The following is a 17993-nucleotide window of genomic DNA, read 5'->3' as shown; positions in this document are numbered from 1 at the left end:
CTGGAATTTTTCAGTAGTGATACATTTCTTCACAATGATAACTTTGCAAGGAAATTACGTACAGACACAAGACTGTCACATTTTATTTTTACTTTTTTCCCAATAAAGGTAAAATGATCTTTAAATTCAGAGACCTCATTTGAATTCTTTTTCTCAACGTTCCTTCATCATTAAATAATTCATAAGCAGCAGTTCTCAAAGTGTGAAAACAGTTTTCAAAGACTTATTCAAAGGGTATTTGAGGTTAAAACTGCTTTCATAATACTATTAGATTAATTTGCCATTTTCATTCTCATTCTCTCATGAATGTACAGTGAAATTTTCCAAAGACCTCATGTGTGATATTATAACAGATAGAATGCAAAAGCAGATGAGAATCCAATTGCTTTCTATTAAGTCATGTATTAGAGAGATTTGCAAAAATGTAAAACAGTGCCACTAGTCCTAATTTTTTTGCTTATGGAAAATAGTTACTTTCCATTTTCAAAAGTTAATTATGTTAAAATATAATGCTTTATTATTGTTGAATGAATACATTTTTTTCTCAGTTTTAATTTCTAATATAGTAAATACCAAAATATAATGCCCACATAAACAAAAGCTTTGAGGTCCCTAATAATATTTATGAATGTAAAGAAGCACAGAGACGAATGATGTGACTCAGTGGTTGAGTGTCCGACCTATGAACCAGGAGGTCATGGTTCAATTCCCAGTCAGGCACATGTCTAGGCTGTTGGCTCGATCCCCAGGAGGGGGCATGCAGGAGGCAGCTGATCAACAAATCCCTCTGATCATTTCTCTTTCTTTCTCCCCCCATTTCCCTTCCTCTCTGAAATCAATAAAAATATATTTTTTAAAAAGAGAATTACTATTCTACTTATTTCAGAAATATTTGCTTTGAGATAGTTCAGTGAATTAGGTAAGCATATTCATTAGATAAGCATATATATAGTCATATATATGTATACATATGAATATATAACCTTTAATGAAAAATACAAAATGTAGTCCCAGAACTACAAAAATTTACAGATGAATTTTTAGACAAAAACACGTGATCATGAATTATACCTCGTACAATGGATGAATATAAGGTACTAAGTTCTATTCTTAGCTTTATCCACGATCCCTTGTGCAATTCCACAGCAAGTCTCTAGGTCTTTCACTACAATACCTCGTCCCCAAACCTAAATTCACATAGGGATGAAAAATGCTCTGGGCTTAACTTGCACAAAGGAATAAATATTAACTATTAAAGTTGTCATGAGCATGTGTACAATGTTAATATATAGAGTTGTTGGTTAGACTGACTCAAAAATAAGTAAGATCACCAGAAATATACCAGACTGATTAAGCCTAGACACAGGAGATTCTTAAATGAAAATAAGAAAAAAGCTGCGTCTGTATCAAACAAACATATTAATGTACTTAGAAATGTTTGCCTTGAAGTAGAAATCTCAGGCTAAGGCACAGGAACCGAGGAGAGCAAGGTGCTCTTGTTGTCCCCCGTTATTGTCATTATGCTCATAACTCTGTTGGGTTCACAGCCAAAGACCAAGTTAAGGGCCAGCTTTACACAGCCATCACCAGGTCGAGGCAGCGCATGACAGTTCGACAGAAGCCCTGCTCTACTTCCACGCTCTTCTTTACCGTTGGCCCCATCTCACTCAAAAAATACTAAACATTTCACTGATGAACTGCTTACTACTCCTAACAATTTGGAATGCATTAGAGCTTCAATCCTGGCTCCTGTTAAGATTAGCTGGAGAGACTTTAAAATGTTCTCATGTTTCTATCCCTCCCCTGACAACAGGATGAGAACCTCCAGGTCTGTGCACTGGTATTTTTAAAAGCTCCCTGGGTGAATCTAGCATGTAGGTTGAAAACTCCTACAACAGGGTGGAACACAAAGCTAAACACATAGGGGTTATCTTCTAACAACCACCACAGTGACAAAAACATATCTATGGAATCATTTTAAAACTCAAAGTATATATAAATTAGCTTTGGTACCAATACCCAAAAATCCTAAAACTTTCCCACCTATAAGAAATATTTCTTAACAACTTCAAATAGAGAGATGCATAACAATTCAAATGACATGAATTATGAAAACTCTTTTAAATGTTAATGGGTGTTAGTCAGATATCCCAAAAGTATTACTGAGCTAGAGTTCCAGGCCTCCTCTGAAAGATGGCCAGTAACCCAGAGCCTGTAGATACATAAGCTGAGGGACAGAAAAGTGTTAAAAAGCATTTGCCACCCCACACTTCACATGTTTAGAAACCCAAGTGAAACACAATCATGCAAAGGTGACTTCATATTTAATCACAAGTATAACTGCAATAATCCTATATAATAAAAGCCTAATATGCAAATCAACTGATCAGCAGAATGATGGGCAGAATGACCGGTTGCTATGATGCGTATTGACCACCAGGGAGCAGATGCTCAACGCAGGAGCTGCCCCCAGCGTCGGTGGCAGGGAGCAGGGCCGGCAAATGGGGGGCGCCAGGCCAGCCAAGGTGGGTGCCAGCGGAGGCCTCCCAATCGCCCCACCAGTCGCCCTGCAGATCAGCCCTGATCACTGGCCAAGCCTAGGGACCCACTCGTGCACGAATTTCATGCACCGGGCCTCTAGTAAATGAAATAAGATGACCAGAGAGGCAAGCAGGTGACCTGTTTTCTGCTCAATGACAGCACAGTGAACAGATGAAGGAACACACTGGTGCCAATGACCAAGGGTCACCTCCTTGATGGATACTGAAAGCCTATCGACAGGGCCACAATAAGCAGGAACTACAGAAACTATCAGGGAGTTCCATGATATGCATGTAATACATTTATATTTTCTTTTTTGTGCTACGTTTTATTGTACTTTGCTTTATTGCATTTTACAGATGTATATTTTACAAATTGAATACTAGACCCTCCACCAGCAAAAGAATTACTAGTACGACTGGCTTTATTGAGATACTAGCTTTATTGCGATGATCTGGAACCAAACCTGCGATATCTCTAAGGTATGCCTGTACAATATAAACTTCATTCTGAAAGACACACTAATGCTGTCGCGACTGGAATCAAAGGCAAGCTGCTCAGAAAAGAGCTATCTGCTCTCCTTCTGCTTCTTGGCTAGAGCCATCCCAGGCTCTTTAAAAGCACAGGGCAAGTCAGAGATGAGACAGGGTGGTGGGGGTACACACTGTGCCACAGAGACAGCAAACCAATCCTCTGCTGCCGTGGTAACATCAGTGGACCATAAGACACGCAGGAACTTCAAACATGATTTACCTCAATTAATCCTTTTATACTTTTTTTTATAAGTAATAAATAATACCTGCCACACACACAATTTTTACAAAGTACAAATATATTCAGAAGAAGAAAAATCTGTAATTCCATTCCCTAAAGATAATCATTGTTTATATATTTTTTAAATTTTTTATTTCTTTCTTTTTGGAGAGAGACCGGGAGAGAGAGAGAAACATCGATTTGTTGTTCCACTTGTTCTATTTATGCATTCATTGGTGATTCCTGTATGTGCCCTGACTAGGGATTGTCCCTGCAGCCTGAGCGTTTAAGGACAATGTTCTAACCAACTGAACTACCTAGCTAGGGCCCACTGTTTACATTTTTAAATGTTCTTTAATCTTTTCCTGGGCATTTGCATTTTCTACATTGCTGATACCAGTTCATTAACCAGAAGATCATCCAGTACCCCACAGTGCTATAAGTATGGCTGTCACTGATCTAAGAATTGTTACATGATACCAGTGTGTCACTGAATATCTAGTTCCTCTGAAAAACAGAGATGCTTATACTGAAAATAAACTAACAGCTCAGTTTCATTCTACATATACATTCCTCTATATTCTTGTTTCACCATAAAAAGTCCTTAATCCGTGGAATTAATTTCTCTAACTTAGAGAAAAATGAGGTCTAAAACAAAACTTCCTCAGATAAACAGAATGGCCTTCAAAATTAACTGTCTTTACAGACTTGGCCGGTGCTCCCACCGTGCAAATACTGTTCTAACTTGAACCACCTTGCAGTTCCTGTGACGCAAACATTTACTAAGTGTCTGCTACACGCCAGCACCATCACTGTGAAAGAACAAAGGAGATGGAACACGACCCCAGCCTTCTGGAGCCTCCAATCTAGAAGGGAGGACAGATATACACAGAGATAACTATAATCAAGGCAGAATGTGATCTGTGAAACAGGGACACAAAAGATAAAAGAAAATGGGAGAAAGTTAGATTAATTTTATAAGTAAACATTTATGCCATTGACTTTTTAAAAAAGACTTTTTAAACTGATTTCCAGAGAGAGAAGAAAGGGGGAGAGAGAGAGAGAAACATCAAACGGCCACCTCCTGCATTACCCCCCCACCCCCAAGGATCAAGCCCACAACCCAGGCATGTGTCCTGACCGGGAATCGAACCGGCAACCTCTCAGTACATGAGACAATGCCCAACCAATTAAGCTGCACCGGCCAGGGTATGCCACTGACTTTTAAAATGATAATCATCTAAATATGATACAGTCTGACAAGGAAATGCCTTAATATGGGGAAAAACAGTGGGCACTCAAGCACCTGTCAATTAGCTGTCTGATTTTAAATACACATGCTGTAATAAATCGGCTGTCATATTTTCCCATTTATTTTTTCCTAATGGGAATTAACCTTGTAACCCATCTGTTTTCTGAATTCTACCAAAACATGGATCTCACTTACCTGTCACAGTGAGAACTGCCTCTTGAACTACTCTGTCCTGATTCATGTTGTGCATCCAAAAGAATCTTCTCCATGTCTCCATTGTGGATAGAGGATGAGGAAGGGACGTGCTCCAGTCCCCCATTCTTCCCATTGCCGTTATCATTACCATTGCTGCTGTCCATGGGTAACTCCACCCAGGAACCTGTTGGACAAGTCAGATAACTTAAATTAAGCAAAGCTGAACTGAAATCTGTCATGTGCACACAGATGTGAATATGCTGAATTCAGATAAGAAGTCTTATTTGCCTCAAACCAAACGCAAAACATATTCTGAGACAGCTAAACAAGGAGCAATAAAAGTTTAGAAATCTATATCGTTTTGTTCTTGAAGCAGCTCATGCAATCAACCAAATTAGAAAAGTTGACCTCTAAAACTAGTAAATGTGTCCTTCAGCCAATTTTCTTTCTGGTGAAAGCTGTTTATATACAATAAACACTACTGGAAATTTTTAGGTTGCTTTTTTAAAAAATAGCTACTTTATATCTAGACAGGCTATTTGCCTTTAATATTTTAGTTTACATCTTTTCCATAGTCTACCTCAGCTATTTAGTTGTATCCTCTCCACAAATAACATCAATATATGACAGTTTCATAAAGACCATCTAGTAAATAAGTTAACAACTATGTCCTAATTAGCACAAACAACTGAGAAGCTCCTAGAGAAGCAACTTAAATGCAATCATAAAAGTCTCAACTTGTGTACAGATCTGGAGCACAAAATTAATGCAGCTAGCTCTAACTAAATCAGGCGATAGTGCTAACAAAATGTGAAAAAAAGCTGTACCTCTATCCCACAAATTAGTTTCTTTTTTCCTTTATCTCATACCTTCTATTCTTTCTCCTTTATGCACTAAACATACCTTGTAAGAACTTGTCTCTTCTCTCTTCTCTTGCACAAGTTACTACCTTCTAGATTTTTCATTAAGCCTCATTGGTTTGGGGGGAAAAATAACTGTTCTTCTGCTACAGGCAACACTGAAGTTTTCTCAGGGGAACAGTTGAAGGGGGCGGAGCCACAGAAAAGGGGATATACGTGGCCTTGGTAATGTAGATAGGCCTAAAAAATATTTCTTGGCTTAATCAGTTTGCTGAACACATTAAGGTGTTTTAATTTTAACAAGAATTGACAACAGTAGCCAATAAGCTAACTTCACAAAAAAAAGAGATAGTAATGTATTTTTTCTTCTGTAATTTCCATTCCTTACAATAAATTTTGTTTTGGAAATCGTCACCACGCAGGTTGATGGGGCCATTGCTTTAAACTCCCAGCAAAAGCATTAGAGAGAGTTCTGTGGCTAAACAGTATTCTATCAGCAAATCAGAATAATCACCCAAATAAGGTTCAAACCCTAAAGGTACTCTAAGTGAGGTGAGGACTATTCCAGATCTAGAAGTGCACTCAACATCATCCTGATGTGAAGGGAAAGCTCAAAGGCATACCTGATTAGAAATATGACTCCACCCCTTACTATCTACTAGTATCTGACTGTCTGACCTTAAATTTCCTCATTTGTAAAACAGAGATGATAATAACATAGTATCTACCTCCCAGGGCTACTGTGATGATGAAATATAGAAACACTAGACGCCTGATGCACAAAATTCATGCAAGAGTAGGCCTTCCTTCCCCCAGCTGCCGGCACCGGCTTCCCTCTGGCACCCGGGACCCAGGCTTCCCTCGCAGTCCCAGCTTCGTCCGGAAGGTCGTCCGGTATAATTAGCATATTACACTTTTATTATTATAGACTAGAGGCCCAGTACACAAAATTCGTGCATGGGGGGGGGGGGGGTGTCCCCTCAGCCCAGCCTGCACCCTCTCCAATCTGGGACATCCCTCTCACAATGTGGGACTACTGGCTCCTAACTACTCATCTGCCTGCCTGCCTGATCACCCGCAACTGCTGCCCCTGCCAGCCTGATCACCCCTAACTGCTTCTGCCTGCCAGCCTGATTGCCCCTAACTGCCCCCCCTTGCCGGCCTGTTTGTTCCCAACTGCCGCCCCCCCCCCCCGCCCCGCCAGCCTGGTTGCCCCCAACTGCTCCCCCTGCCAGCCTGGTCACCCCACACAGCCTGCTGTTCAGTCGTTTGGTCATCCCTCACTAACCCCACTGCCGGCCTTGTCACTCCATGCAGCCTGCTGTTCGGTCATCAGTCTGGTTGTGACAGCCCCTGGCTTTTTATATATTAGGACTAGAGGCCCAGTGCACAAAAATTTGTGCACTCGGCAGGGAGAGGAGGTCCCTCAGCCCGTCCTGTGCCCTCTCACAGTCTGGGACCCCTCAGGAGATAACGACCTGCTGGCTTAGGCCTGCTCCCAGGTGGCAGAGGGCAGGCCCAATCCCTAGGTGCAGCCCCTGGTCGGGCTCAGAGCAGGGCCGATTGGGGAGTTGGGGCGCTGCCCCCTGTCATGCACAGAGCAGGGCAGATCGGGAAGTTGCGATGCCACCCCTAGTCACGCTCAGGGCACAGCTGATTGGGGGGTTGGGGCACCGCCCCATCACACTCAAGGCAGGGTCCATCGGAAAGTTGCGGCGCCACCCCCTGTCACGCACAGAGCAGGGTCGATAAGGGGGGTTGGGGCTCTGTACCCTGTCACACATAGAGCAGGGTTGATCAGGGGGTTGAGGAGCTCCCCCCTGTCACTCACAGAGCAGGGCGGATCAGGGGGTTGGGGCGCTGCCCCCTGTCATGCACAGAGCAGGGCCCATCAGGGGGGTTGGGGCTCCGTACCCTGTCACACACAGAGCAGGGGCCATCAGGGGGTTGAGGAGCTCCCCGCTATCACACACAGAGCAGGGCCCATCAGGGGGTTGAGGAGCTCCCCCCTGTCACGCACAGAGCAGGGCCCATCAGGGGGTTGGGGAGATCCCCCCTGTCATGCACAGAGCAGGGCCCATCAGGGGGTTGGGGAGCTCCCCCCGTCACTCACAGAGTAGGGCCGATAGGGGAGTTGGGGCACTGCCCCGTCACACACAGAGCAGGGCGGATCAGGGGGTTGGGGCACCGCCCTCTATCATCCACAGAGCAGGGCCGATCAGGGGGTTGGGGAGCTCCCCCCTATCAGGCACAGAGCAGGGCTCATCAAGTGGTTGGGGCGCCACACCCTGTCACACACAGAGCCGCAGGGCGATCAGGGGGTTTGGGCGCTGCCCCCTGTCACGCTGATCCTGGTGCCGGGAGGCCTCGCGGCTCCGCTGATCCCGCTGCCGGGAGGCATATTACCCTTTTACTATATAGAATAGAGGCCTGGTGCATGGGTGGGGGCCGGCTGGTTTGCCCTGAAGGGTGTCCTGGATCAGGGTGGGGGTCCCCACTGGGGTGCCTGGCCAGTCTGGCTGAGGGCCGTTTTCAGGCTGGCGGGTGACTGAAGCTCCCAACCGCTCCTTTTTTTCTTTCTTTTTTTTTTTTATTCTGGGCCAGTTTTAGCTCTGAGGCCTCTGAAAGCAGGTTTCTGGCCTTTGTTTACCTTCTGTATTTGATACAATGTTGCGGCCCGGCTGGCTGAAGCCCGGCTGACTAAAGCAGGTTTCTGGGGTTTTGTTTAGCTTCTATATTTGCAACATAGTTGCTTAGAGCTGCAGCTGAGAGGCCAGCAAGTCAGGTGGGGAACGTTGGAGTCTGCCGTCACTGGAGCAAGCAAGCCTCCCTGTTCACTTCAGTGCATGGCTGCCGGCCGCCATCTTGGCTGGCAGTTAATTTGCATATCGCCCTGATTAGCCAATGGGAAGGGTAGCGGATGTACAGCTAATTACCATGTTTCTCTTTTATTAGATAGGATAGGTAAAGTGTCTACTAAACAGTAGCTGCTCAGTTACACACTAGTTAAAAGAGTTTATATTTGTCCCTAGGCTGGTAGCTCAGTCATCCCTATACACCAAGATTATGGGTTCGATCCTAGTTAGGGCACATACAAGAATCAACCATTGAATGCATAAATAAGTGGAACAACATATCAATGTTTCTCTCTCTCTATCTGAAATCAATAAAGAAGAGTTTACACTTGTAAATTACTTAGAACAGTGTTTGCTAAATAAAAAAGAAGTGATCTTGCCCTAACTGGTTTGGCTCAGTGGATGGAGCGTCAGCCTGTGGACTGAGGGGTCCCAGGTTCCATTCCGGTCAAGGGCATGTACCTTGGTTGCAGGCACATCCCCAGTAGGGGGTGTGCAGGAGGCAGCTGATCGATGTTTCTTTCTCACTGATGTTTCTAACTCCATCCCTCTCCCTTCCTCTCTGTAAAAAATCAATAAAATATATATTAAAAAAAAAAAAGAAGTGATCTTTTCCTTCCTTTCCCTCTGAGGCAGTCCCAGGGTTGTCACGGTTCCATAATTATTACTAATTCTTTGGGACTATATTGCCAAGCAACACAGTTACATGGAGTCTCCATGGTCTTATTCTATGTGTGCATAAAAATGTACACAGACTAGATAGAACTCAACATGGGTTAACAAATTCAACTAGCAAAGCTAAGGCAGATTTAACACTGAATATTTAACTAAATATTTAATTAAATATTTGGAATGCCTCTGGAGTTAAGAAATATGCCAAATGCATCACTAAATTTAGAGTTCGGCAAAATATTTTAACTGGAAAGAGAGGCAGAGAAAGAGAGAGGTATATGATAAACCGTTGGTTGTTTTTTGTGTTGTTATTTTTCTGCTTTCACTGTTTCTGGGATTTTCAAACTTATTTTAGAACCAGTTCTTGTACAGAATCCCAACGTGTACAATTAACAAAAACAAATAAAAGGCCGGAGCTGCTCTGGCAGAGGCAAAACTAAATAACCAGGAGTTCCAGATGGGTCTCTGTGGAAGCCAGTGTTCCCTAAAATACAATTAATGTTCATTTGAAGTAGCTGATCAAAGAGAAAAAAGGGTGTAACAATATCAGGTTTTCTGGACCTTACTTTTTTGAAGGATTTCCACACCAATATCTAAATTCTACTTCCTATATTAAAAATATGTAAGCAATCATAATCTAGGAACTTGGGGAGACATACCTAGAAAAACTTAGTAAAAGCAATCTCTCTAATTGCCTTAACACTCAGCATAACTGAAAGCATTTCTACTTAAGGAAGACTATTTCCTTGACATATATTAATATAGTGGTTAAGAGCACAGACTGAAGCCAGACTCCAACTCTATCACTTACTAGTACAGCTGTTATACTCAACACTTGCCAGTTTTCTCATCTGTAAAACAGGGATAATAATTGTATCTACCTCATAATATCATTAGGGGGATGAAATGAATAAAAGACATTAAAAAACAGGAAAGGTTACTGGTACGTAGTAAGTGTTAAGTAATATTATAATTATACTTTATCTTTTAAAAAATATTTATTACAAAATGTTTCTTGAAAATGCAAACATCAGTACATAAAGTAAAAATTAATACCTCTCATCCCAATCTCACATCCCTATCCCAAAGGAAACCAGTTTTAAAACATTCCTATGTAAACTTCCAGAATTTTATATATGGAATCATACTATGCATATTTTTCTGAAAGTAGCATTTGCTACCTAACAACTTGCTGATGTCTTTCAATGTCAATGTATATTGCCTTACTTCATTCCTTTAAACAACTGCTTTACATCCCATCATAAAGATACACCATACTTCTCTAAATGGCAATGGTCAACCATTGCCCAAAGTATTGTTTCCAGCCGGCCCTGGAGGGCTGATGGGACTGGGGGACTCTGGAGGCAGGCACGCAGAGCGACCGGGCCCACCTGGGAGCGGGCCCAGCCTTGCCACACGCCTGCTGCCCCAGTGGGGCTGAGGGGACTGGGCACCACCATCTTGTGGCTGTGGGCACCACCACCTTTGAGGGTGAGGCAGTCAATTAGCATATTCCCTCCTTATTGGCTGTGGGCACCGCCATCTTTGCGACGGCGTGAGGGTCAATTAGCAGAGTCCCTCTTTATTAGATAGGACTAGTAGGTCACTATTCGCCCTTTCTCTATAATAGAAATGTCAACCAAATTCACAATCGACAAAGACAGATCGAAACACACGCGTGCGACTGGTACCAGCAAGAGCTTTATATGTATCACACATGTGTAAGTCAACTTAGCCTTTTATAGTTATAGAATAAACTTGCTTAATTAGACCTGCTTTCTGATTTAGCTAAGCTTTTTCCAGCCCAGTGAAGCACCCTCAACTTCTCTTTCAGGTAATTGTCAGCAACACAGCAGTAAATATCAACACGAAGCAGATTATTATTGTAGGTCATGCAGGGAGAACAAAGGGTTAAATATTTAACTGCAGCAGTGTTTGACTATATTCTGTGCAGTGAGAAAACCTGAAGTCATTTTAAAGGTCCACCATTTCTAACTTCTTTTCAGTCGGGTCAAGTTTCTAAGCTTTCTAAATCTCTTTTCCGGCTAATGCAAAGAAAATAGGATTCCACTGAGTCTCCTATCTACCCACTCCAGGACTTCTGTGAGGATCAAATGAGATGAGGCATGGGAAAATGCTTCACATACATTTGGGGGTCTCAGCAGCGTCAGCTGAGATTTGGTGGGGTGTGCTCCGGGGTGGTGGTGGCACCTGTGATCCCCTTGGGGGAAACTGAGTGTTGCTTTGTGGGTGCCAGGTCCACAGTGCCATTTCTCTGTAAATGGCCAGTGCGTGTCACGGCAGCTCCTGCGTTGAGCATCTGCCCCTGGTGGTCGGTGCGCGTCATAGCTACCGGTCGGACGGACACTTAGCATATTAGCCTTTTATATATAATCACCAGTTCAGCCGAAACCGGTTTGGCTCAGTGGATAGAGCGTCGGCCTGCGGACTGAAAGGTCCCAGGTTCAATTCCGGCCAAGGGCATGTACCTGGGTTGTGGGCACATCCCCAGTAGGAGATGTGCAGGAGGCAGCTGATCGATGTTTCTCTCTCATCGATGTTTCTAACTCTCTCTCTCCCTTCCTCTCTGTAAAAAATCAATAAAATATATTTTTAAAAAAAATCACCAGTTCAATCCTCAAGCAAGAGGGAAGTGGAAGAGTTAGGGGTGAGGGAGAGGAGAGAGAAGGAAGAAGAGTACTATTTCTAAATTTTCCCTCAAGTTTTCAAGACTCCACTCTGAGTCTAAACAGGGGTGACCCATTTCATTACGTCTTATCCTCTTTCCTTAAAGCCTTATTTCAAGTACCTGATGCTAGAATTCAGATCATGAATAATCACTGATATTCTTATGAAACAGAAAGTCATTAACTAGTATGTAAGGAGGTACTTACAAACTAGTTACTTTTGTATTCAAAACAGTATTATGAGGCAGTGAAGTTTCACAAAGCTTTCTTGCAATACTGGGGAAGCAAGAACATTATGGCTAAAAATGTTTAAAAAGGAAAAAAAAGGGGGGGGGCTGTACTTCCTACATTAAACAATAAGAATTATACTGCTATCTCGAGTTTCCTTTTTTAAAAAAAAATATATCTTTATTGATTTCAGAGAGGAAGGGAGAAGGAAAGAGCGATAGAAACATCAATGATGAGAGAGAACCACCGACCAGCTGCCTCCTGCACGCCCCCTACTGGGGACCGAGCCCACAACCCAGGCACGTGCCCCTGACCAGAATTGAACCTGGGACCCTTCAGTCCACAGGTTGATTCTCTATCCAGAGCCAAACAGGCCAGGGCTCGATTTTCCTTTTATTACCTCCTGATTTTTATGACATAAATGCCCTATACAAATATTCTTAAGTAACTTAGTAGTTTTCTTAAGAATAAAACTAACAAGTGGAAATGGGAAAAGAATCTTTTAACTTTGAAAGCTGTTCAGATATTTGTCCACTAATATGTAGTGAAAGTGAACAGTCTTCCTATGGTGGTAAATTAAAAAATATATATCAGAGAAATGTTTCGGAGGAACCAACATGGCGGCATAGGTAAACACCGGAGTTTGCCGCTTCGAACAACCACTTCAAAAATACAACTAAAAGACGGAACGGACATCACCCAGAACCACAGGAAGGCTGGCTGAGGAGAGATTCTTCAACTAGAAGGAAAGAGAACAGCATATCGAGGCTCAGAGGAGGCGCAGTGTGGAAAGTACTAAGGTGCGGAGGTGCGCGTGGAGCGGGCCGGTGGCCGAGGGCGCGGGTGTCGTTTTTAATCGGGAGGGAGTCACAGACTCTGAGCTCCAGTTCCGGGCGAGTCTCTAGGGACCCAGACTCAAATGGGAGAAGCGGGACTGTCTGGCTTCGGTGGGAACGCGAGGGCAGCTTTCTCTCCGAGGTTTGCAGCGGTTGCTGGGAATCTGAGAAGCAGAGCCTCTGGGAACGGGACTGAGAGCAGCCATAACTGCTCCCTCCGCCCACCCTGTTGATCCCCTGCGACTCGCCCCGCCCAAGCCCTGCGCACAGCCTTTTGCAGGATAGCCTCAGAAGGCTAGATTAGCACCTCTCCGGAGGACAGAAGTTTTCCCACTGCAGACACAGCTGATTCTCACAGCCAGTCGGCCTGGAGGTCAAATCCCTCTAGTATTAACTACAACAATCAAGGCTTAACTACAACAAGACTGCGCACAAAGACCACTAGGGGGTGCACCAAGAAAGCATAAAAAATGCAGAGACAAAGAAACAGGACAAAACTATCCAGAGAGGATATTGAATTCAGAACCACACTTTTCAGGTCTCTCAAGAACTGTCTAGAAGCCGCCAATAAATTTAGTAAGGCCCTTGAAAAGACTGGTGAGATTGCCGATAAACTTATTGAGATCTACAAGAAATCTAATGAGACCCTCGATGCATTGATAAAGAACCAACTAGAAATTAAGCATACACGAACTGAAATAAAGAATATTATACAGACTCCCAACAGCAGACCAGAGGAGCGCAAGAATCAAGTCAAAGATTTGAAATACGAAGAAGCAAAAAACACCCAACCGGAAAAGCAAAATGAAAAAAGAATCCCAAAATACGAAGCTAGTGTAAGGAGCCTCTGGGACAGCTTCAAACGTACCAACATCAGAATTACAGGGGTGCCAGAAGATGAGAGAGAGCAAGATATTGAAAACCTATTTGAAGAAATAATGACAGAAAACTTCCCCCACGTGGTGAAAGAAATAGACTTACAGGTCCAGGAAACGCAGAGAACCCCAAACAAAAGGAATCCAAAGAGGACCACACTAAGACACATCATAATTAAAATGCCAAGAGCAAAAGACAAAGAGAGAATCTTAAAAGCAGCAAGAGAAAGAAACTCAGTTACCTTCAAGGGAGTACCCATACGACTGTCAGCTGATTTCTCAACAGAAACTTTGCAGGCCAGAAGGGAGTGGCAAGAAATATTCAAAGTGATGAATGCCAAGAACCTACAACCAAGATTACTTTATCCAGCAAAGCTATCATTCAGAATTGAAGGTCAGATAAAGAGCTTCACAGATAAGGAAAAGCTAAAGGAGTTCATCACCACCAAACCAGTATTATATGAAACTAGAGGCTTGGTGCACAAAAATTTGTGCACTCGAGGGGGGGGGGGGGTCAGGGGTGTCCCCCAGCCCGGCCTGTGCCCTCTCGCAGTCTGGGACCCCTCGGGAGATAACGACCTGCTGGCTTAGGCCTACTCCCGGGTGGCAGAGGGCAGGCCCAATCCCTAGGTGCAGCCCCTAGTTGGGCTCAGAGCAGGGCCGATTGGGGAGTTGGGGCGCCGCCCCCTGTCATGCACAGAGCAGGGCGGATCGGGAGGTTGCGATGCCACCCTCAGTCACGCTCAGGGTAGGGCCGATTGGGGGGTTGGGGCACTGCCCCCTGTCACACTCAAGGCAGGGTCGATGGGGAGGTTGCAGCACCACCCCCTGTCGCGCACAGAGCAGGGTCAATCGGGGTTGAGGAGCTCCCCCCTGTCATGCACAGAGTAGGGCCAATAGGGGAGTTGCGGCACCACCCCCTGTCACACACAGAGCAGGGCCGATCAGGGGGTTGGGAGCTGCACCTTGTCACACTCAGGGCAGGGCCAATGGGGAGGTTATGGCTCTACCCCGTTACACACAGAGCAAGGCCCGTGGAGGGGGGTTGGGGCAGTGCCACCCTCTATTACACACAGAGCAAGGCCCGTGGAGGGGGGTTGGGGCGCCACCCTCTATCACCCACAGAGCAGAGCCGATCAGGGGTTGGGCGCTGCCACTGTCACACTCAAGGCAGGGCCGATGGAGAGGTTATGGCTCTACCCTGTCACACACAGAGCAGGGCCCCTGGGGGGGCGGGTTTGGGCGCCGCACCCTGTCACACACAGAGCCGCAGGGCAATCAGGGGATTGGGGAGCTCCCCGCTATCAGGCACAGAGCACGGCTGATCAGGGGGTTGGGGCGCCTTCCCCTGTCACGAACAGAGCAGGGCAGATAGGGAGGTTGTGGCCCCGCCCCCTGTCACACACAGAGCCGCAGGGTGATCAGGGGGTTTGGGCGCTGCCCCCTCTCACGCTGATTCCGGTGCTGGGAGGCCTCGCTGCTCCGCTGATCCCGGTGCTGGTAGGCATATTTCCTTTTTACTATATAGGATAGAGGCTTGGTGCACGGGTGGGAGCCGGCTGGTTTGCCCTGAAGGGTGTCCTGGATCAGGGTGAGGGTCCCCACTGGGGTGCCTGGCCAGTCTGGGTGAGGGGCTGAGGGCTGTTTTCAGGTTGGTGGGTTGACTGAAGCTCCCAACCGCTCCTTTTTTTCTTTTTTTTTAATTCGGGGCCAGCTTTAGCTCTGAGGCCTCGGCTGCTGAAAGCCGGTTTCTGGCCTTTGTTTTTCTTTCTGTATTTGATACAATGTTGCGGACCAGCTGGCTGAAGCCTGGCTGACTAACACAGGTTTCTGGGGTTTTGTTTAGCTTCTATATTTGCAACATAGTTGCTTAGAGTTGCAGCTGAGAGGCCGGCAAGTGAGGCGGGGAACGTTTGAGTTTGCCATCACTGGAGCAAGCAAGCCTCCCTGTTCGCTTCAGTGCATGGCTGCCGGCCACCATCTTGGCTGACAGTTAATTTGCATAAGGACATGCTGATTAGCCAATGGGAAGGGTAGCGGTCTTACGCTAATTACCATGTTTCTCTTTTATTAGTGTAGATGCTGAAAGGTATCCTTTAAGAAGAGGAAGAAGAAGAAAAAGGTAAAGATACAAATTATGAACAACAAATATGCATCTATCAACAAATGAATCTAAGAATCAAGTGAATAAATAATCTGATGAACAGAATGAACTGTTGATTATAATAGAATCAGGGACATAGAAAGGGAATGGACTGACTACTCTTGGGGGGGGGGAAGGGTGTGGGAGATGCGGGAAGAGACTGGACAAAAATCGTGCACCTATGGATGAGGACAGTGGGTGGGGAGTGAGGGCGGAGGGTGGGGTGGGAGCTGGAAGGAGGGGAGTTATGGGGGGAAAAAAGAGGAACAAATGTAATAATCTGAACAATAAAGATTTAATTTAAAAAAAAGAGAAATGTTTTATTATTTCAAATCCTATATAATAAAAGCGTAGTATGCAAATTGTCCCCTCGACCGGGAGTTGTCCTGGAGTTCGACCAGGGGTGGGGCCAGCCAGGGGAAGGGAGGGAGGCCCCCGCCGGCAGCCACTAGGGACCCTACCAGTGCACTGGGCCTCTGGTATTTCAATAATTTGCTATTAAAACTCTGCTTTGACCCCCTGAACTAAAGATAAAATCCCAAGCAAGAGATAATCTGTACCATGAGTTCATCTCCTGTTTTTCATAGTTGTGCAACTTTACCCGACAAAGAACTTCAACTTATCAGCGATTTGGATAGTACATATTAGATGCCTGGATAAGTTGCTTTGCCCAGTGCCCAAAAATCATTTGAAGGATTCAATAAGGCTTCTTGTTTTGCTCCGTTCAGTACTGTATAATGAGCTAAAAAACAGAGTAAAAGGCAAGAGGGGAGTAATTAAATATGGCACTGCCTAAAAGCTTTTCAGTAATTTAAAAGCTCACCCTACCCCAAATAAAATGCTTTCTACCTAGCAGCTTTCCCAATGCAACATTCTGATATCATACACAAGCTGAGTGTTCTTCCATTTCTTAGCAGCTAACATAAACGTAACAGCAACTGCTTGGCCAACGTCATCAAATATCTCATAGGTCTGTCCGACACAGAGATAAACAATCACATATTGCTCAACCCCATTTTTTAAATTTTTGTTAAATAGTCAAAGGAAAATTACAATTCCTTTGCTTCCTGTGAAATCATGTACACATACTAGCCAAATAGCTAATAAAGGCATTATAGGAAAACAGAGTACAACTAAGAAACAGATACTAAAAAGAGACAAGATGGTCAGGTCACCTCTGTACATTATATTAGATGGAATAACATACTGAGAGAATAAGAAGCACACCATCTGGGCCACTGAAAAGAAGTGTCCTGAAACCAGCACTAGATGGGATGAAAGTAAACACTTCAGCTCTAGGGCCTAGCCGGGTGTGAACTGGGACAACACACTGCTCTAGACGGATTTCTTTCCTAGTAAATAACAGTGACAGTCATCTCTAAAGCTTCCTCCCACATTTAGTAAAGTATATGATTGTTAACTCCTATACTGTAAACCTGGAACTAATACAAAATAATATTAAATGTAAATTGTAATTGAAAAATAAAACTTTAGGAGCTGGGTGGGGAGAGATTAACCAAAGAACTTATATGCATTCATGGACACAGACAATAGTGTGATGAAGGGGTCTGGGGGGGGGGGGGGGGGGCGCAAAGAGGGAATTAATGGGGGGGAAAGGGAGGCATCTGTAATCATCTGTAATACTTTCAACAATAAAGATGAAAAATTTAAAAATAAAACCTCTTCCCATTCTAAAATCCCATGCTTCTAAGAGTATGCTAAACACGGGTAAATAATTTTAAAATGCGTATTAATATGTAAAGCAAATAACACTTATAGACTCTTAAATTAATACTAATTTACTGTAGGGAATGATGTATGTCTTATATTCCAGACCATAAGACAGTTAAACGTTTTTAAGAGTCAACATTTAAGGAATTTATCCACAAAAAGATGAAGCAGCAGCAATAAGCAATGAAAACATCTTAAAATACTCAAGTTCTCTCCCCATCTTGGGAGGACAGGAATTCTCTTCCCTAAAATAATTTTCAGGCCACACGGGTACACCGCCCTCTTATGAAAGATACTGCAGTGCTTTCAAATGTCATTCGAGCATCCAAATGATTTCTAAACCATTTCGTCGGGCATATGCTAAC

The 17993-nt window shown here is 44.2% G+C and overlaps 1 protein-coding gene across 2 annotated transcripts in view; it reads right to left on the bottom strand.

Annotated features, from left to right (window-relative positions):
* Window positions 1-17993, bottom strand: part of BNIP3L (BCL2 interacting protein 3 like) — a 31366-nt gene that overhangs the window by 12163 nt on the left and 1210 nt on the right. The window contains exons 1-2 of one of the 2 annotated variants that reach the window (XM_070416626.1): window positions 5645-5816; window positions 4742-4925 (exon numbers count right to left, since the gene is read on the bottom strand). In XM_070416626.1, coding sequence (XP_070272727.1) covers window positions 4742-4905 — 164 coding nt within the window. In that variant the 5' untranslated portion in view covers window positions 4906-4925; window positions 5645-5816. Of the gene's footprint in view, window positions 1-4741; window positions 4926-5644; window positions 5817-17993 lie in introns of those variants that run through there. The other variant, XM_070416625.1, reaches the window with a different exon arrangement.

Source organism: Myotis yumanensis, unplaced genomic scaffold (genome assembly GCF_028538775.1).
Source record: "Myotis yumanensis isolate MYYU_CA2020_CCGP unplaced genomic scaffold, mMyoYum1.0.hap1 SCAF_5, whole genome shotgun sequence".
NCBI lineage: Eukaryota > Metazoa > Chordata > Mammalia > Chiroptera > Vespertilionidae > Myotis > Myotis yumanensis.
This window is presented reverse-complemented; position numbering and strand designations above follow the sequence as displayed.